This window comes from Podarcis gaigeae (genome assembly GCF_964106915.1).
Source record: "Podarcis gaigeae genome assembly, chromosome: 2".
In the NCBI taxonomy this organism is placed as follows: Eukaryota; Metazoa; Chordata; class Lepidosauria; order Squamata; family Lacertidae; genus Podarcis; species Podarcis gaigeae.
The window spans coordinates 123,201,247-123,222,223 of NC_139679.1; the positions used below are offsets into that span (position 1 = coordinate 123,201,247).

Sequence of the window (20,977 nt, forward strand, 5' to 3'; positions counted from 1 at the left end):
TCTTATTGTAATCCAACCAGCCCCATATTGGTCTTGCACCCTGGTCCTGACCTCCGCCGCCGCCCCTGAAGATGTTTGAATCCTAGAGTTGGACGGGGACCCGAGGGTCATTTAGTCCAACCCTCTGCAATGCAGCGCTCTTTTGCCCAACATGAGTCTCGAACCCGCAACCCTGGGATGAAGAACCTCAGGCTGTACCCACTGAGCCATCCCACCTATCGCCCCTCCAATATGTCATTCCCCACCCCAGGGGGCTTGTGGCTCCCTAGGAGTTCGCCCCTAAGGATGCCCCTTTCCCAGCCTGGAAGCCTTGCCGAGTCATGTCCTGAATCTGGCAGGATCTCACGACGCGATCGCGATCCCTCTCGGTGCCTCGCCAGCTTTTTCCCTGGGCAGGAATCTCTGAGACGCGAGGCCACGTAAGGGTTAAGGAGAGCGAGAGAGCCCGGTTGCCTAGAGCGGCCTGGAAAAGGCCCCTCTCTCCGTCCTTCCGCCTCTCCTCCTCTTTCGGCTTGTCTTGGAGGCCTCTGTGGCGGTGAGTCCTTTGGGCGAAGGGGAGGCTGTGGGGCGACGGGGGGTGGGGTGCAGAGGAGGCTGTTGGGGGGCTGAGAGATGAATGGGAGGATCCCCTGGGTGGGTGGGGGGAAGGGAAGCCATGGGACCCAAGGCCTCTGAGGTCCCAGCACCCGCCTACCTACGACCCCCGTGGAGGGGAGTGGGTTGTTTGGGGGGGCTCGGAAGTGGGCGCCCCTTGAGAAGAGGGGGCTCCAAGTGGGGAAAGAGGGTGGGCCTCCATCTTGGGCGATGCTTTCCTTGCGACCCCTGCATTGCTGGGGGTTGGACTAGATGACCCTTGGGGTCCCTTCCATTTCCACAGTTCTATGGTTTTGGGGGGTGGAGCATTGTAGCCAACTCCATGGGGCCGGGAGGGGTTTGGCCCCCACAGTAAAACACTTGAGGGGCCTGGGGGTTGTCTGTGCATTGTATCATGTGATATTATATGGAGCAAGGCTTGCTGCCACCCCACCCCCCCAATATTTAATTCAAGTTTGCACCCCTAGGGTAGAGAGAGTGTGTGATAGGAATTTTGAGGTCTTAGATATATGTTAAATGTTCATAACCTGGAACCATTTTTGATTCCCAAACTGTCCCAAACTGACCAAATGTTTTCTCTGCAAGGTCAAAGGAAAATGGAAAAGCCTCCCCGTTCTCCTTTCCTTCACAAATCCTATCTTAACGGTATGTTTGTGTTTGAACAGGGTGAGCCTGTGACCTGACTCAGGAACTAAGTATTTATCATTAAGGTAAAGGTACCCCTGCCCTTACGGGCCAGTCTTGGCAGAATCTAGGGTTGTGCGCTCATCTCACTCTAGAGGCCGGAAGCCAGCACTGTCTGCAACACTTCCGGGTCACGTGGCCAGCGTGACGACGCTGCTCCGGCGAACTGGCACCAGAGCAGCACACGGAAACGCCGTTTACCTTCCCGCTATAAAGCGGTACCTATTTATCTACTTGCACTTAAGGGTGCTTTCGAACTGCTAGGTGGGCAGGAGCTGGGACCGAATGACGGGAGCTCACCCCGCCGCGGGGATTCGAACCGCCGACCATGCGATCGGCAAGTCCTAGGCGCTGAGGTTTACCCACAGCGCCACCTGCGTATTTATCATTCCTAAGTATTTATCATTACAAAAGACTGGCCAGGCTCCCCAGGGTATCCAATCAAGTAAGCAGGGTATCCAATCAAGTAACCTGCCAGACAGGAGATAAACTACAGAAGAAAAGCAATATTCAAATTTCTGTTTTAGACCGCCTTTTATGTGATGTAGGTTTGATTTATCTGGGATGGTGGTCTTGAGCTACAGGGTGGCAATTTCAAAATGTCTATATAAGGCCTTGCACGCCATTGTTCTGGGTTCCTCCTGTCCTGTGCGTGGTGAGTGAGGACCCTGTTGCAACAGATCAATGAAGATCAGGCTTACTAGCTGCTTTGCTTCTCAATATTCTCTGGTTGGCCTCTGTTATTTCTTCCTACTAATAGGAAAAAGGGCAGATTTTGTTTACAAGAGAGAGATGTGTCCTTTGGGAGAAAGGGCTCCATCTTGGGCGCTGGCAGGGAAATCTCCAGAGGCAAGATTTCCAAGATGGCAGAAAGAAAGGAAGTCAGAAGGAAAGGAATGTTTTTTAATGGAGTGAAGGAGAGCCTCTTTCAGGCATGAGCCTGCTGGCGTTCAGGAGCAAGTCACCCTTCTTTTCCTGTAGGAGGGGTTGCTGGGGTGCCTCTTCGGGAGGGAAATCTCTGCAGGGGTCTGGGGCTGCCTTGGCTTCTGCCCCCCCCCCCGCCCCCGCAACTTGTTTAAACTTTCAGCTCTGCAAAATATTTTGAAAGAAGCTGGATCTGACCATCATCATTGCTATCCGAGGCTAGGAGAGGTGTGCTGAGTTCCAGGGGGTTGTGTGTGGAGGAGAAATGAATGGATGGGAGCTGGAGGGGGAAATGACCCCCCCCACACACACACAAAATTCAAGAAAGTCCTGGCTGGAGGAAGGGAGTGGAGCAGTCTTCTCCAAAGTATTCACCTGGTACATGTTTCTAGGTGTTACAGAAGAGGAGGAATATGCAGAGCAGACCTGTGCAGATTTACTCATAAGGAAGCCCCCATGGGGAGAGGACAGATTGAATTGGTATTACAAAAAAAAACCACCCTTAAAAATGGGGCTCCTGTTGGGGAGGGGGAACCCCTTTGGGGCTCTTCTAGGGGCAGCAGAATGTTCTGGGCAGCAGAATCCCTGCAGGGCCTCTGAGGCTCCCTTTGCTTCTTCCTCCCTCCCAGGAACCTGCATCTTCTGAGCTCCTCAGGAAGGACCAAAGCGGCTGAACCTGCAAACCTAGCAAGGATGGAAGGAGGAAGATGGACAGTTGACCTTATCAGACTGCCTCCTGCATCCCTCCCCAAAACCTCTGGGCGTTTTCTCCCAGGACCCTCAGAGACATCTGGTAAGTTCCTACGGAGTGGAGATAGGGACACAGAAGGATCGATAGATGGATGGTGAAGAGGAAAACCTTCTCCCAGGCTTTTGAATGTTAGGTGCTATTTCCACTGCAGGACTGCTGGCTAGTTGCTAATCTCCCCTTCTTGGGCAAGGTTCTTTAAAAAAAATCTGGATTTTTTTAAACAATTTTTTTTATTACAAAAAAAAATCCATAAACGAAGATTACCCTGAATCTTGTAGCTTCCCCCCCCCATCCCCTCAGTTGGTCCTAATATTACCATCTACAACTGCATATAAGTCCATTGTCCATATTTTCCAGTTCATCCAAGTTATCCATAATCTTTAATACCTTACAAGTGCAGTTAAAATCCTTCTAATGTTTTCATCTGCTTACAACGGTCTCCTAGATAAATTGTAATATCCCTATTATTATTATTTATCCCAACCATATAGGCAGCTGGGTTTTCTTTTCTTTTTTTTCATTTCTCCTTTAGGGGTGTGTGTTCATGAAGCATGCGTACTAGTTCTTAAACTATCATCTGCTATTTCTTCTTGTGATCTCGAGTCACCTTGTTATCTCGACAGAACTATAAATCTTTCACTCTCAGGGTCAGCATAGGCCTTGAACACATTCTTTCACAGACAACACCCTGTTTCTTAGTCTTAATTGCACCCTCTAAGGAGAATCCTTTGATTCAGCTAAGGATTCATTTTTATTCATTTATTCCACATTGGGGCAGGACCTATTTTTCTTGCTTGGTGGGTTTCAGGAGGAAGGCACCCTCTTTCACCATGGAAACAGTGAAAGACTTACCCTTCAACAGCTAAATGTGAGGCTCCCTTTGTTTCTTCTTCCCTCAGGAACCTGCGGCTTGTTTTCGCTTGGGAGCTCCTCAGGAAGGTTGAAAGAGTCTGATTCTGCAAACCTAGCTAGAATGGAAGGAGGAAGATGGACGGTTGACTTGGTCAGGCTGCCTCCTGCATCCCTCTCCAAAACTGTTGAGCATTCCCTCCCAGGGCCCTCAGAGAGATCTGGTGAGTTGCAGGGGAAAAGGGCAGGGATGGATGGAGACAGGAGGGGGGAAATACATTGGCAAGGGGAAAAGATGGAGAGGAGAGAAAAGGCAGGAAGAAGGAGGCAGAGAGGCCTTTTCCCATGCTCCTCTTTGTTTCTGGAATCTGCTTTCATAGAGGAGCCAGAAACCTTCACAGCGTTTTGATTTTACATGTCCTCCCACCACTACATGATTAAATGATGATGATTACCTAAACTAATACAGAAATATGGGTAAAGGGTGTTGGGGAAATGCTTTTAGTAATTACAGATTATTATTTTTTTTGAATCACTTCTACCACTTTTATTTTTTTCTAGACAATTATAATTATGTATGTAATTTATATATCGCCCTTCATACAAAGATGTTCTTTGAAACCCTAAAAGCTTTTCTCCCTTTTCCTCTGAAGCAGGTGGTGCAGACAATCGACAGAACTCTGCAGAACGTGGAATGAGCTTTATTGCTGGTGGAAACCTTACAAACTATCAACGAACTCACACAGGGGAAAAACCATTTCAGTGTAATGAGTGTGGAAAGAGCTTCTGTCAGAGGGTGAAGCTTTCAAATCATCAACGAACTCACACGGGGGAAAGACCATTTAAATGTATGGAATGCGGTAAGAGTTATAGTCGTAATGACGTTCTTAAACTACATCAGCGAATTCATACAGGGGAAAAGCAATATGAATGTGTGGAGTGTGGGAAGTGCTTCAGAGAGAGTGGAAAACTTAAAAGACATCAACGGACTCACACAGGAGAGAAACCATTTAAATGTATGGAGTGTGGAAAGAGCTTCAGCGAAAGTTGGACCCTTCATATGCATCATCGAAGTCACACAGGGGAGAAACCATTTAAATGTATGGAGTGTGGAAAGAGCTTCAGACAAAATGCAGGCCTTTCTTTACATCATTACATCCACACAGGGGAGAAACCATTTAAATGTATGGAGTGTAAAAAGAGCTTCCGTGACAGGGGAACACTTAGAAAACATCAACAAATTCACACAGGGGAAAAGCCATTCACATGTATGGAGTGTGGAAATAGCTTCCGTCATATTAGTTCACTTCGTGTACATCAGAGAACTCACACAGGGGAGAAACCATTTGAATGTCTAGAGTGTGGAAAGTGGTTCGGACGAAAGACACACCTCACTTCACATCGGCGAACTCACACGGGGGAGAAACTATTTAAATGTCTGGAATGTGGAAAGAGTTCCACTGATAGTCGAACACATGCAGAACATCAACGAACTCACACAGGAGAGAAACCACTTACATGTATGGAGTGTGGAAAGAGGTTCCGTCATAGCAGCTCACTTACTTCACATCAGCGAACTCACACAGGGGTTAAACCATTTAAATGTATGGAGTGTGGAAAGAGTTTCCGTCAGAGTGCACACCTTTACATACATAGACATACTCACACAGGGGTGAAAGACTTTAAATGCTTGGAGTGTGGAAAGAGCTTCAGTCGACGACATAGACTTAGTGAACATCAGAGAACTCACACAGGGGAGAAACCATTTGAATGTATGCAATGTGGAAAGAGCTTCAGTCAAAGTGGAGCCCTTAGAACACACCAGCAAACTCACACAGGCATGAAACAGTTTAAATGCCTGGAGTGTGGGAAGAGCTACAGTCGACGCGATAAACTTCGTAAACATCAGAGAACTCACACAGGGGAGAAACTATTTAAATGTATGGAGTGTGGAAAGAGTTTCCATCAGAGTGCACAGCTTACTTTACATAAACATACTCACACGGGAGAAACCTTTTAAATGTATGGAGTGTGGAAAGAGCTTTGGTTGGAAGAATCAGCTTAATTCGCATCAACGAACTCACACAGGGGAGAAACCCTTTAAATGTATGGAGTGTGGAAAGAGGTTCAGCGAAAGTTGCTCCCTTAATATTCATCATCGAACCCACACAGGGGAGAAACCATTTAAATGTATGGAGTGTGGAAAGAGTTTCCGTCGGAGGACACACCTTACTTTACATAAACATACTCACACAGGGGTGAAACTTTGAATGCTTGGAGTGTGGAAAGAGCTTTCGTCAACGTGAGAAACATAGTGAACATTCACTCAATGTTCTTTCTTTTACATAGAATGCTAGAGTTCACCCTTTTGGGATGGGGCAGTGTGGAAACACATTCACTTTATTTTGTTTACTTCTTTGGAACAAATGAACCTCAAAGGCGGACTAGCATGACAACCCACCAAGAGGTTCAGTGCTGTCACTTGTGGACTGAATCGGGACCATGGATGTTTTTCACAATATGTGGGTTAATCAGATTCCCAGTGCCAACTACAGTCGTACCTTGGTTTAAGAGCAGCTTCGTTTATGAACAACAAGTTGGAATAAGAATGCTACAAACCTGTAAGTAGGTGTTTGGGTTTATGAACTTTGCCTTGGAAACAGAACATGTTCTGAAAGTCGGGATATGGAGAACTTAGTTTATGAACAACTTGGAATAAGAATGCTACAAACCAGTAAGTAAGAATGCTACAAACATGTTCTGCTTCCTGTTGAGCGTGTTCTGTTTGTAAATTGACTCCCCCGATGCTAATCAGAGGCTTCCTGTTGAGTCTGTCGGCCGTTTAGTCCGGAGCACCCACACAACACAGAAGTGATACTTGGAGCTTTTGTCTTTGCTATTTTTTTGTTTGTGTGGCTTTTCTTTTTAACTGTGACTTGTTCTTTGTTTTATAGTACTGACTTTTGACTGTGGCATGTGACTTCGTTTTTGTGACTGTGTGGAACCCAGTTCAGCTACTGGTTGATTGTGTGACTGCAGAAATGTATAAAAGCCCCCCATACAAACAATTACTATCATCAGTGCACGTAAGAAAAAAATATTAATTTTGGGTTTTATCATCTACAATACTGTCTTGTTTATTTTATTGTACAGTACATTGATTATTGCCTTCCTTTTATGCATCAGTGTTCATGTTAGATAGTAAAAATCATTTTAAATTGCTGTTTTAGTGGTTGTTTTTCATTGTCTGGAATGGATTAATCCATTTTCCATTACTTTTTATTGGAAAGCACGCCTTGGTTTAAGAACGCTATGGCTTAGAATGAACTTCCTGAACAGATTAAGTTCGTAAACCAAGGTATCACACTGATTTTGTGTGTGAAAACAACTATTAATAAATGTGGTGGACTTGTAATCTGGTGAACCGGCTTCGCGTCTCTGCTCATCCATATGCAGCTGCTGGGTGACCTTGGGCTAGTCACACTTCTCTGAAGTCTCTCAGCCCCACTCACTTCACAGAGTGTTTGTTGTGGGGGAGGAAGGGAAAGGAGATTGTTAGCTGCTTTGAGATTCCTTAAGGGGAGTGAAAGGCGGGATATCAAGTCCAAACTCTTCTTCTTCTTGATTGGGAAGGAGGAGGAGATTAAAGCTGTTGTGATTCAATGGGCCCAGGAGTTTGGATATAACACAGATATGAAAGTGGGAAAATTTATGGAAAGTAAATCTGAAATTCACAGAATGCTAAACCTTGAGGTAACATTTCCAAAAAAAATGTAATACCATTGGTATTTGACCCCATGGAAACTTTCAAAAATGTATAAAAATGTTTTTAGTAATTTTTGGAGATGTGGAGAAGGAACAGGCACAATGTTCCATATGTGGTGGCTATGTAAAAAAAAAAAATCAAGGTTTTCTGGGATGACATCTATACAGAACTTTAAAAAATGTAAAATGTTTGTTTCACAAAAAAACCAGAAGTCTTTTTATCACAGGCGCCGATATTCCTAGAAATGTAAGAGAGGTCTTTTTATACACCACTGTTGCCGCTAGAGTCCTAATAGCGACAAATTGGAAGAGTGATAAAGTTCCTTCCAGGTTAGAATGGTTACAAGAATTGGTCTAATATGCAGAGCTAGCCAAACCAACCGAAAAAATAAAAGATAATTCAAAACAAGTATTTACCGTATTTCCCCCTCTATAACATGCAGATTTTTTCTCCACAAAAGTAAGGGGAAATGTCTGTGCGTGTTACTGAGTGAATGTGTGGTCCCTGGAGCTGACTTGTCCCAAATACAGGGCAAAAATCAGGCAAAAATCATATCGCACCATCATGGAGGAGAGGAGGCTGCTCCTTTCCTGCATTCTGCCTCAGGGTCTTACTGCCCACCCACTTCTGTTTCGTTACTGTGTTTGCTAAAACGGAACAAAGAGCAGGCAAATCCCCTCCCCTCCAGGCAAGCAGAGCATCCTTCCCTCTAATTCGTCTCCGTGCTCCGGTGCTGCTGTTGCTGCGTCTAGGGACTCGCAGGCAGCAGAAAACATGCAGGAGAGAGGGGGGGGCTGGCTTGGGGGGGACTTTTGCCTCCCCCCCCTTTAAACCCCTCTCCTGCATTCTTAGCCAGCTGCTTCTCCGCACTCCCCTCTCGTGCTCCTTGTCCCTTCTATGTTTTTCCTTCCCTCCCCACTTAAAACGTGGTTACAAAGCACGGAGCCACATGGATCCTCAGGATCTTTGCATTGGGCCACCCCAGATTCACCAACAGATCACATAGCATGTCCATGGCTACAGCCTGCACCAAGAAAATCAGGCACCCACTGTTGCCTGGGGCTGCAATGGTACAAAAACGTGGTTACAAAGCAGGGATCCACATGAATCCTCAGGATTTTTGCATTGGGCTACCCCAAACTCACCGTCAAATCACATGTCTGTGGCCACAGCATGAAGCACAAAAATGATACATCCACTGTTTCATTCAGAATTTTTTTCTTGTTTCCCTCCTCTAAAAACTATGTGCGTCTATGGTCAGGTGCGTGTTATCGAGCGAAAGATACGGTATTTCAAAATGGGAAGTTTTAAGAAGATATCTTAAGAAAAGTTGTTGCAGCTTGAAATCGGTTACAGCTTTTGAATAACATTTGTAGCTGTTTTAAGTAAGAAAAAGGAGAAATAATATTTTATTATACAACAAGTGGATATGTTTTTGCAATACTGTAAGTCAGTAATGGTGAAGAAGAAGAGTTTGGATTTGATATCCCGCTTTGTCACTACCCGAAGGAGTCTCAAAGCGGCTAACATTCTCCTTTACCTTCCTCCCCCACAACAAACACTCTGTGAGGTGAGTGGGCCTGAGAGACTTCAAAGAAGCATGACTGGCCCAAGGTCGCCCAGCAGCTGCATGTGGAGGAGCGGAGACGCGAACCCGGTTCCCCAGATTACGAGACTACCGCTCTTAACCACTACACCACACTGGTTAAATGAAGTATGGAGACGACGGGAAGTCAGATGTATATTAACAATATTTTCTTTGTCAGAAAATATAGGTTTCTCTTAATTTTATTTTCTTTGTAAACAATGGACATGAATGTATGTTTTTTTCTTTGTTTAAGTCCAATAAAGCATTTTTTTGAAAAAATAATAATTCTACACCACTTTATATCTTAAAGTAAAAAAACTCAAATCTGCTTGCAACACATTAAAACATGAAATAAAGCAATCCAGAATAAAACACATTTATGCTTTGAGGGGGAAGATTCAGATCCATCTCTGTGACATTTTGCTTTCTCCGTAATTATTTACCTACTTAAATTTTTATAGCTACCCCAATGCAGAAGGACTTCAGGAAGGCAGGATGGTGTAGTGGTGAGAGTGTCAGACGAGGATATGGGAGATCAGCACCCAAATCAGGGTTACCAGACGTCCCCATTTTCCGGGGACAGTCCTGGGATTTGCAAATCTGTCCCCAAAATGTCCCCGGATTTCATTAAATGTCCCCGGGGAAACGTGCCAGCAGTGCGCTGCGCTTGGCATCCTGATGCTCATGCTCATCCCTCCCCTTTATGCCCTTTCCCTCTTTGGGGCACGCCAGCCCTGCTCGGATTCTTTCGCCTAAGGTGTTATTTTTTGGGGGGAGGGCGTGGCCTCCTCCGGCTTTGGCCTTCTTCACCATGCCCAGTCCATGATGGGGAAGCAGCGCTCCTGGATCGATCCCAGCTCCGATGGCTCTGATCCCAGGACCTGCTGCTGCTGCTTTGCTCTTTGGCATGGCATCAGCACCCAGATTGTCACCACAGGGCTTCACTCTCTCTCTCTGCCCCCCCCCCCCCCGCAGCCCATTCTCTTACATTCCCTACTGTTGCTTTAAATTGCAGCTGATTTTGTGTCAGCATCCCCAAGCTCTTACTCCACCTTTCTTCTACAGTTTTGAGCCTTTCCTTCACTCAAATTTATGGGGCGCTAAGGGGGCTTCCCCCCGTGTCTTTTGTTCTTTGCCTTCCTCTCTGTCACCTATGGACTCATTGTTAAAACAGTGTCTATGGAAGACAATCTTACTCGGCTACGAGTGATCGCCAAAGAAGAAGAAACTGTATAGAATTTTACTTGCCCCCAAACCAGGCTGGTTTTGCACCGAAGACTCAAATCCAGCGCCCTTCTCTGCGGGATCCGGATCCCTCCCCCTGCCTTGACCCGAAAAACGCAACTGGCGGGGCTATTTGGGGAGGAGAGGGAGGGGGAAGGGAATAGAGAGAGCCCGGCTGCCTAGAGAGGCCTGGGAACAGACCCTCCCCCTTCCCCCCCACCTCCCCTCCCCTCCCCTCTCGTCTTGGGTGGTCCCTCCTGATGCAGAGGAAGAGATGCAGCGCGCAGGGCGAGGGGTGAGTCGTGCCAGGGGGGAGATTTCGTGGGTGGGGGACCCGAAGACGAGGGAGTTGGGGGGCTGAGGGGGGAAGGGAAGGATCTCTGGGAGGGACGCCCAGCCTTCTTGCTCCTGCTCAGGAATCTCCTTGAAGTCACATCCCGGCACAGGCGAGGGGCGTCCTATTCCCCCCCCCCCCCCGCCAGCCTTTCTTCCCTGGAAGCTGGATTCCTGCCCCCTTCCTGCTCCCAATGGGGAAGCCGGATCTTCTGGGGGATCCAAACGTGGGGCGCTGCCTTACACCGAGCCTGCCCTTCGGCCGACGTGGGTCAGAATTACTTAGGGTTGCTGCCTTTGTTCTGGCAAAAGATGCGCAGGACGGTGAGATGCTCTCGGGATTCTTCTTCTTCTTCTTTGGTGCTGAATTGACTTCAAAGCAACCCATTACAATCTATTGCAGCCTAATGCCCCTCTGTGGAATTTTATAAAAATGCCTGCATTATTTTTCGTCTTTCTTTGTGTCCTGGCCATAGTCTCTTCTAGGGCACATGGTCTGGGGGGGGGGGGCTACAGCTGAAGGGAAGCCGGGCTGGAGGAAGAGAGTTGGGGGAAGAACTGGCACCCAGCAGAGTGGCTGGGGAAGCCCTGCCAGATGGGCGGGGAAATAATTATAATTGCTATTATTGGGGGGTTGGGGTTATTGAAATAACTGGGAACATGTGGCCAGGGAGGCTGCAATGCCAAAGCTCCCATCTAACAGAGATAAAAGGAGACGCAAAAGGCATGACTCTAGTCATGATGATAATGATGATGATGATGATGTTATTATATATATCCCACCCATCTGGCCGGGTTCCCCCAGCCATTCTAGGTGGCTGGGTTTTCTTGCATGGTGGGTTTGAAGAGGAAGGCACCCCTCTTTCACCACAGAAATAGTGAAAGACTTACACTTCAACAGCTAAATGTCTGGGGCAGGAAAATGCTTGCAGGGTCTGTGAAGCTCCTTTTGTTTCTTCTTCCCTCTCAGGAACCTGCAGCTTGTTTTGGCTTCTGAGCTCCCTAGGAAGTTTGAAAGAGTCTGATCCTGCAAAGCTAGCGAGGATGGAAGGGGGAAGATGGACGGTTGACTTGGTCAGGCTGCCTCCTGCATCCCTCCCCAAACCTGTTGAGCATTCCCTCCCAGGACCCTCAGAGAGATCTGGTGAGTTGCAGGGGGAAAGGGCAGGGATGGATTCAGACAGTAGGGGGAAAACACATTGGCAAGGTGTTGGACAAATATGTCCCAGGGATCTTTGCCCAGAGGGCGCAAATTTACTCTGTGTAAAAAAGGAGTCTACACCACGATCGGGCATCACTAGATTTATTGTCGTAACAGGACTGCACGGGCGACCCCTCAGCTCATGCTGTAAAGGAGTGCTCATTCCAGCTTACATCACACATAATTTATAACCTAAAAGCGTTCTAATATCCCTCCTACAATTCCTGTTAGTTAAGAATTTGCAGTTTACAGGCTACCCAATCTACCTACACATATGTACCCCCACCAATAACATGCATCCAATGTCCATTCAAATTAGCCGTTTCTCCTTTAGGGGTGCGTATCCATGCGTACTAGTTCTTAAACTATCACATGCTATTTCTCCTTGTTATCTCGAGTCACCTCTAAACTATAAATCTGTCACTCTCACATTCAGCATGGGCCTTGAACACATTCTTTCACAGACAACACCCTGTTTCTGAGTCTTAATTGCACCCTCTAACACGGAAATGAGTTTAAGGAGAATCCTTTGATTCAGCTAAGGATTCATTTTTATGCATTTATTCCACATTGGAGCAGGACCTATTTTTCTTGCATGGTGGGTTTCAAGAGGAAGGCACCCTCTTTCACCATGGAAACAGTGAAAGACTTATCCTTCAACAGCTAAATGTGAGGCTCCCTTTGTTTCTTCATCCCTCAGGAACCTGCAGCTTGTTTTCGCTTGGGAGCTCTTCAGGAAGGATGAAAGAGTCTGATCCTGCAAAGCTAGCGAGGATGGAAGGAGGAAGATGGACGGTTGACTTGGTCAGGCTGCCTCCCGCATCCCTCTCCAAACCTGTTGAGCATTCCCTCCTAGGGCCCACAGAGAGATCTGGTGAGTTGCAGGGAGTAAGATATTGTTGGAAAACTAGCCCCCTCAGGAGAGGCTGGCCCCTCTCCCAGGCTCCAGGGGCCTGTTTGCCGGTGACCTACCCGGGTTGGCATCCCGGCAGACCAGGAAGATCTTGATAGGCGACACCTCCCTGCGTGAAAGGTGCACACCCCCTTCCCCCTTGCATACCACCAGGAGAAAGAAGATAGTCAGAAAAGTCTATTTCGTCTCTACTTTATTTCTGACTGTACAACTGTACAAAAACATGTCTGCTCGCTCAGTCTCCTCCGAGCAACTGCATCAGACTTCCTTCACACAAGCAACAGGAAGGTGTCATGTTACACAAAGAAGAAATTCCTGAGAAGCCCCTGGAACATCCTGTCCCACAGTCAGACCCATCATGTGATGTAAACATCCAGCTGCTTGTTCCCAGCTGCGTAGTACTCATATCCCAACAGATATGGGCGCAGGAGTGGAAAGAGACAGGAGGGGGGAAACACATTGGCAAGGGGAAAAGATGGAGAGGAGAGAAAAGGCAGGAAGAAGGAGGCAGAGAGGTCTTTTCCCATGCTCCTCTTTGTTTCTGGAATCTGCTTTCATAGAGTAGCCAGAAACCTTTTCCCTCTCACAGCGTTTTGATTTTACATGTTTCCCCCCACTACAGGATTAAATGATGATTATTACCTAGACTGATACAGAAATATGGGGAAAGGGTGTTGTAGAAATGCTTTCAGTAATTATAGATTATTTATTTATTTATTTGAAACACTTTTATTTTTTTCTAGACAATTATAATTATGTATGTAATTTATATATCTCCCTTCATACAAAGATGTTCCTTGAAACCCTAAAATCATTTCTCCGTTTTCCTCCAAATCAGGTGGTGCAGACAATCGACAGAACTCTGCAGAACGTGGAATGAGCTTTATTGATGGTGGAAACCTTACAAACCATCAACAAACTCACACAGGGGAAAAACTGTTTCAGTGTAATGAGTGTGGAAAGCGTTATAGTAGTAATGCCACTCTTAAACAACATCAGCGAATTCATACAGGGGAAAAACAATATGAATGTGTGGAGTGTGGGAAGTGCTTCAGTGCGAGTGGAAAACTTACAAGACATCAACGGACTCACACAGGAGAGAAACCATTTAAATGTATGGAGTGTAGAAAGAGCTTCAGCGAAAGTTGGACCCTTCATACGCATCATCGAAGTCACACAGGGGAGAAACCATTTAAATGTATGGAGTGTGGAAAGAGCTTTGGTCAGAGTTCCCACCTTACTTTACATCGTTACACCCACACAGGGGTGAAACCATTTAAATGTATGGAGTGTAAAAAGAGCTTCCGTGACAGGGGAACACTTAGAAAACATCAACTAATTCACACAGGGGAAAAGCCATTCACATGTATGGAGTGTGGAAAGAGCTTCCGTCATATTAGTTCACTTCGTGTACATCAGAGAACACACAGGGGAGAAACCATTTGAATGTCTAGAGTGTGGAAAGTGGTTCGGACGAAAGACACACCTCACTTCACATCGGCGAACTCACACGGGGGAGAAACTATTTAAATGTCTGGAATGTGGAAAGACTTCCACTGATAGTCGAACACATGCAGAACATCAACGAACACACACAGGAGAGAAACCACTTACATGTATGGAGTGTGGAAAGAGGTTCCGTCATAGCAGCTCACTTACTTCACATCAGCTAACTCACACAGGGGTTAAACCATTTAAATGTATGGAGTGTGGAAAGAGTTTCCGTCAGAGTGCACACCTTAACACACATAAACGTATTCACACAGGGGTGAAAGACTTTAAATGCTTGGAGTGTGGAAAGAGCTTCAGTCGATGTGATAAACTTCGTGAACATCAGAGAACTCACACAGGGGAGAAACTATTTAAATGTATGGAGTGTGGAAAGAGCTTCAGTCAAAGTGGAGCCCTTAGAACACACCAGCAAACTCACACAGGCATGAAACAGTTTAAATGCCTGGAGTGTGGGAAGAGCTACAGTCGACGCGATAAACTTCGTAAACATCAGAGAACTCACACAGGAGAGAAACTATTTAAATGTATGGAGTGTGGAAAGAGTTTCCATCAGAGTGCACAGCTTACTTTACATAAACATACTCACACAGGGGAGAAACCTTTTAAATGTATGGAGTGTGGAAAGAGCTTCAGTTGGAAGAATCAGCTTAATTCGCATCAACGAACTCACACAGGAGAGAAACCCTTTAAATGTATGGAGTGTGGAAAGAGGTTCAGCGAAAGTTCCTCCCTTAATATTCATCATCGAACCCACACAGGGGAGAAACCATTTAAATGTATGGAGTGTGGAAAGAGTTTCCGTCGGAGGACACACCTTACTTTACATAAACATACTCACCCAGGGGTGAAACTTTGAATGCTTGGAGTGTGGAAAGAGCTTTCGTCAACGTGAGAAACATAGTGAACATTCACTCAATGTTCTTTCTTTTACATAGAATGCTAGAGTTCACCCTTTTGGGATGGGGCAGTGTGGAAACACATTCACTTTATTTTGTTTACTTCTTTGGAACAAATGAACCTCAAAGGCGGACTAGCATGACAACCCACCAAGAGGTTCAGTGCTGTCACTTGTGGACTAAATCAGGACCATGGACGTTTTTCACAATATGTGGGTTAATCAGATTCCCAGTGCCAACTACAGTCGTACCTTGGTTTAAGAGCAGCTTCGTTTATGGACAAATTAGTTTATGAACAACAAGTTGGAATAAGAATGCTACAAACCTGTAAGTAGGTGTTTGGGTTTATGAACTTTGCCTTGGAAACAGAACATGTTCTGCTTCCTGTTGAATGTGTTCTGTTTGTAAATTGAGTCCCCCGATGCTAATCAGAGGCTTCCTGTTGAGTCTGTCGGCCGTTGAGTCCGGAGCACCCACACAACACAGAAGTGATATTTGGAGCTTTTGACTGTGGTTTTTGTGTGTGGCTTTTTCATTATTATTTTTTACTGTGAATTGTACTTTGTTTTATGGTACTGACTTTTGACTGTGGCTTGTTACTTCGTTTTTGTGACTGTGGAACCTAGTTCAGCTACTGGTTGATTGTGTGACTGCAGAAATGTATAAAAGCCCCCCATACAAACAATTACTATCATCAGTGCACGTAAGAAAAAAATATTAATTTTGGGTTTTATCATCTACAATACTGTCTTGTTTATTTTATTGTACAGTACATTGATTATTGCCTTCCTTTTATGCATCAGTGGTCATGTTAGATAGTAAAAATCATTTTAAATTGCTGTTTTAGTGGTTGTTTTTCATTGTCTGGAATGGATTAATCCATTTTCCATTACTTTTTATTGGAAAGCACGCCTTGGTTTAAGAACGCTATGGCTTAGAATGAACTTCCTGAACAGATTAAGTTCGTAAACCAAGGTATCACACTGATTTTGTGTGTGAAAACAACTATTAATAAAAGCGGTGGACTTGTAATCTGGTGAACCGGCTTCGCGTCTCTGCTCATCCATATGCAGCTGCTGGGTGACCTTGGGCCAGTCACACTTCTCTGAAGTCTCTCAGCCCCACTCACTTCACAGAGTGTTTGTTGTGGGGGAGGAAGGGAAAGGAGATTGTTAGCTGCTTTGAGATTCCTTAAGGGGAGTGAAAGGTGGGATATCAAGTCCAAACTCTTCTTCTTCTTGACTGGGAAGGAGGAGGAGATTAAAGCTGTCGTGATTCAATGGGCCCAGGAGTTTGGATATAACACAGATATGAAAGTGGGAAAATTTATGGAAAGTAAATCTGAAATTCACAGAATGCTAAACCTTGAGGTAACATTTCCAAAAAAATGCAATATTATTAGTATTTGACCCCATGGAAACTTTCAAAAATGTATAAAAATGTTTTTAGTAATTTTTGGAGATGTGGAGAAGGAACAGGCACAATGTTCCATATGTGGTGGCTATGTAAAAAAATAATAATCAAGGTTTTCTGGGATGACATCTATATAGAACTTTTAAAAATGTTAAATGTTTGTTTCACAAAAAAACTAGAAGCCTTTTTATCACAGGCGCCGATATTCCTAGAAATGTAAGAGAGGTCTTTTTATACACCACTGTTGCCGCTAGAGTCCTAATAGCGACAAATTGGAAGAGTGATAAAGTTCCTTCCAGGTTAGAATGGTTACAAGGATTGGTCTAATATGCAGAGCTAGCCAAACCAACCGAAAAAATAAAAGATAATTCAAAACAAGTATTTACCGTATTTCCCCCTCTATAACACGCAGATTTTTTCTCCAAAAAAGTAAGGGGAAATGTCTGTGCGTGTTACTGAGTGAATGTGTGGTCCCTGGAGCTGACTTGTCCCAAATACAGGGCAAAAATCAGGCAAAAATCATATCGCACCATCATGGAGGAGAGGTGGCTGCTCCTTTCCTGCATTCTGCCTCAGGGTCTTACTACCCACCCACTTCTGTTTCGTTACTGTGTTTGCTCAAACGGAACAAAGAGCAGGCAAATCCCCTCCCCTCCAGGCAAGCAGAGCATCCTTCCCTCTAATTCGTCTCTGTGCTCCGGTGCTGCTGTTGCTGCGTCTAGGGACTCGCAGGCAGCAGAAAACATGCAGGAGAGAGGGGGGGCTGGCTTGGGGGGGGGACTTTTGCCTCCCCCCCTTTAAACCCCTCTCCTGCATTCTTAGCCAGCTGCTTCTCCGCATTCCCCTCTCGTGCTCCTTGTCCCTTCTATGTTTTTCCTTCCCTCCCCACTTAAAACGTGGTTACAAAGCACGGATCCACATGGATCCTCAGGATCTTTGCATTGGGTCACCCCAAATTCACCATCAGATCACATAGCAATGATCTGATGCAAAAACAGTGCTGCAATGGTGCAAAAACGTGGTTACAAAGCACGGATCCACATGGATCCTCAGGATCTTTGCATTGGGTCACCCCAGATTCATCATCAGATTACATAGCATGTCCATGGCTACAGCCTCCACAAAAAAAATCACGCACACACTGTTGCCTGGGGCTGCAATGGTGCAAAAACGTGGTTACAAAGCATGGATCCACATGAATCCTCAGGATTTCTTAATGAAATGGGAGTGCCTGATCACCTCATCTGTCTCCTGAGAAATCTCTATGTGGGACAAGAAGCTACAGTTAGAACTGGATATGGAACAACTGATTGGTTCAACATTGTGAAAGGAGTATGGCAAGGCTGTATATTGTCTCCCTGCTTATTTAACTTATATGTAGAATTCATCATGCGAAAGGCTGGGCTCGATGAATCCCAAGCCGGAATTAAGATCGCCGGAAGAAATATCAACAACCTCAGATATGCAGATGACCCAACCTTGATGGCAGAAAGTGAGGAGGAAATAAAGACCTTTTAATGAGGGTGAAAGAGGAGAGCGCAAAATACGGTCTGAAGCTCAACATCAAAAAAATGAAGATCATGGCCACTGGTCCCATCACCTCCTGGCAAATAGAAGGGGAAGAAATGGAGGCAGTGAGAGATTTTACTTTCTTGGGGTCCATGATCACTGCAGATGGTGACAGCAGCCACGAAATTAAGAGACGCCTGCTTCTTGGGAGGAAAGCAATGATAAACCTAGACAGCATCTTGAGAAGTAGAGACATCACCTTGCCAACAAAGGTTCGTATAGTTAAGGCTATGGTTTTCCCAGTAGTGATGTATGGAAGTGAGATCTGGACCATTAAGAATACTGATCGCCGAAGAATTGATGCTTTTGAATTATGGTGCTGGAGGAGACTCTTGAGAGTCCCATGGACTGCAAGAAGATCAAACCTCTCCATACTGAAGGAAATCAACCCTGAGTGCTCACTGGAAGGACAGATTGTGAAGTTGAGGCTCCAGTACCTTGGCCTCCTCCTGAGAAGAGAAGCCTCCCTGGAGAAGACCCTGATGTTGGGAAAGATGGAGGGTACAAGGAGAAGGGGGCGACAGAGGACGAGATGGTTGGATAGTGTTTTCAAGGTTACCAGCATGAGTTTGACCAAACTGCGGAGACAGTGGAAGACAGGAGTGCCTGGTGTGCTCTGGTCCAGGCGGTCATGAAGAGTCGGACACAACTAAACAACAACAACAATATATACTGTGTGTGTATATATATATATGTGGGCATCACTTTCACGGCTATATATATATATAGATTGCTGTGAAAGTGATGCCCGCGAGGGCCCCTATCCTCCAGCCAGGCTGGTTTTGCACCAAAGACTCAAATCCAGTGCCCTTCTCTGCGGGATCCGGATCCCTCCCCCTGCCTTGACACGAAAAACGCAACTGGCGGGGCTATTTGGGGAGGAGAGGGAGGATGAAGGGAATAGAGAGAGCCCGGCTGCCTAGAGAAGCTTGGGAACAATCCCTCCCTCTGTCCCCCCCCCCACCTCCAGCAGAGACATCACGTTGCCAACAAAGGTCCGTATAGTTAAAGCCATGGTTTTCCCACCAGATGTATGGTAATGGGAGCTGGACCATAAAGAAGGCTGATCGTCGAAGAATTGATGCTTTTGAATTATGGTGCTGGAGGAGACTCTTGAGAGTCCCATGGACTGCAAGAAGGAAATCAGCCCTGAGTGCTCACTGGAAGGACAGATCCTGCAGCTGAGACTCCAGTACTTTGGCCACCTCATGAGAAGAGAAGACTCCCTGGAAAAGACCCTGATGGTGGGAAAGATGGAGGGCACAAGGAGAAGGGGACGACAGAGGACGAGATGGTTGGATGGTGTCCTCGAAGCTACAAACATGAGTCTGACTAAACTGCGGGAGGCAGTGGAAGACAGGAGTTCCTGGCATGCTCTGGTCCATGGGGTCACGAAGAGTTGGACACGACTAAACGACTAAACAACAACCACTGTATAAGGTCAGCATTTTCCCTTCAGCTCTTTGCCACAGCAACACGTTCCCTGCCTTGCTGCATTTGGTTCCTTGATCCTTGGACCCCTGCCTTCATGACTCCTTGCTTCTTGACCCTTGGCTTCTTGACTCCCAGCTCTCTGACCCTCGGACTCTTGGCTTCCCGACTCCTGGCTTCTGGACTCCCGTTCCTGTTCCCACCCCACCATCTTGCCCCTGGTCCCAACGTCCCCAGCCGGGACTTCAATCGCCAGTGAACCCGACCGTGACAGGGAGAAAAGACCCCCCCAAGCCAGTCACGCGGGGGGGGGGGATCCCCTGGGTCTGTTACGCCATTTTGGAATTACCTCAGGTAATTGCTTAGAGAGAAGGGGGACGGAGGAAAAGTGCCCCTCGCTCCTGAACCAGGGCACTGACCGGGGCAGGAAGCTATGTTGTATTATTCAACTGAAACACCTCTCTAACAGAAATTGAAGTATAACAACTGTTTTTAGAGTGAAGGGATGTTAAGAGAAGCTGTGACTGTAACACTGAGGGGAAGGGGACAGAGGGAGGAAGGCAGCATAGCACAGGTTTGAGGGAGGTCACAGCTCAGAGGCAGATGAGGGGGAAAGTTGGGAAATCATGGGAGAGCCAGAGCAGCAGCTGGTTGAACAGTTGCCACTAGAAAGCATTTCAGACCCACCATCTCCCAGAACCCGGCGAGCCTTAAAAGTAGAAGAGCAAAGAGCTCAAAGACAGAGGGCACTTAGCGGCACCTGCAGAGGAGATGACGACAACAAGTGAGGAAGTGGGAGAGACAGGCGGTGGCGATTCACTCGGGACAACGCCATTATCCAAGAGGCTGGGTTCTATGGCCTCTCTCTGTAAGCTTGGGGTGGGGGGGGGGGGTTGAAGGACTGTAAGAAACTTTTCCTTGTCTTTATACTTTCCTAGGCAACCAGCCAGGACCCACTGGCAGCACCCTGACACTTACAGCAGCAGGGGAAGGGCCGCAGGAAATCATCCACTGTTCAAGAAGAGGCAAAAAAAGTTGATGGGCATTGCCATTCAAATGGCTTGTTTGTGCCTCGATGTGTAATTTATCTACCACCACCCCCCATATTTAATGACAGATATTGCCAATCATGCGTGTGTGCCAGAAGGATAGGTAGAGAGGAGATAAAAGTTAAGTTCCCCCAAAGCCTTTACCAATCATCTTCACTGACCCATTTTGTAATAATATTTATTCATTTTTCTATTTTAATAACCATTAAAAACCACATTAAAACATTCCAAATCAACACAAATAATTAAAAAACCAAATTTAGATGCCGAATTATATTTT

General features: G+C 46.1%; 2 protein-coding genes across 2 annotated transcripts in view; both read left to right on the top strand.

The window, feature by feature from the left end:
• The first annotated feature begins 481 nt into the window (after positions 1-481).
• Positions 482-20,977, top strand: part of LOC310837374 (uncharacterized protein) — a 48,932-nt gene continuing 28,436 nt past the window's right edge. Inside the window, exons 1-2 of the mRNA XM_083723895.1 lie at positions 482-535; positions 2,832-2,995. Of these exons, the coding sequence (XP_083580021.1) occupies positions 2,896-2,995 (100 nt within the window). The 5' untranslated portion in view covers positions 482-535; positions 2,832-2,895. The remainder of the gene's footprint in view (positions 536-2,831; positions 2,996-20,977) is intronic.
• On the top strand, positions 10,588-14,276 carry LOC310837927 (uncharacterized protein). Its single transcript, XM_083725172.1, has 4 exons — positions 10,588-10,675; positions 11,684-11,857; positions 12,615-12,788; positions 13,666-14,276. The coding sequence occupies exons 2-4, from the start codon at positions 11,758-11,760 to the stop codon at positions 14,271-14,273; spliced, it is 882 nt and encodes a 293-aa protein (XP_083581298.1). The 5' UTR covers positions 10,588-10,675; positions 11,684-11,757; the 3' UTR covers positions 14,274-14,276.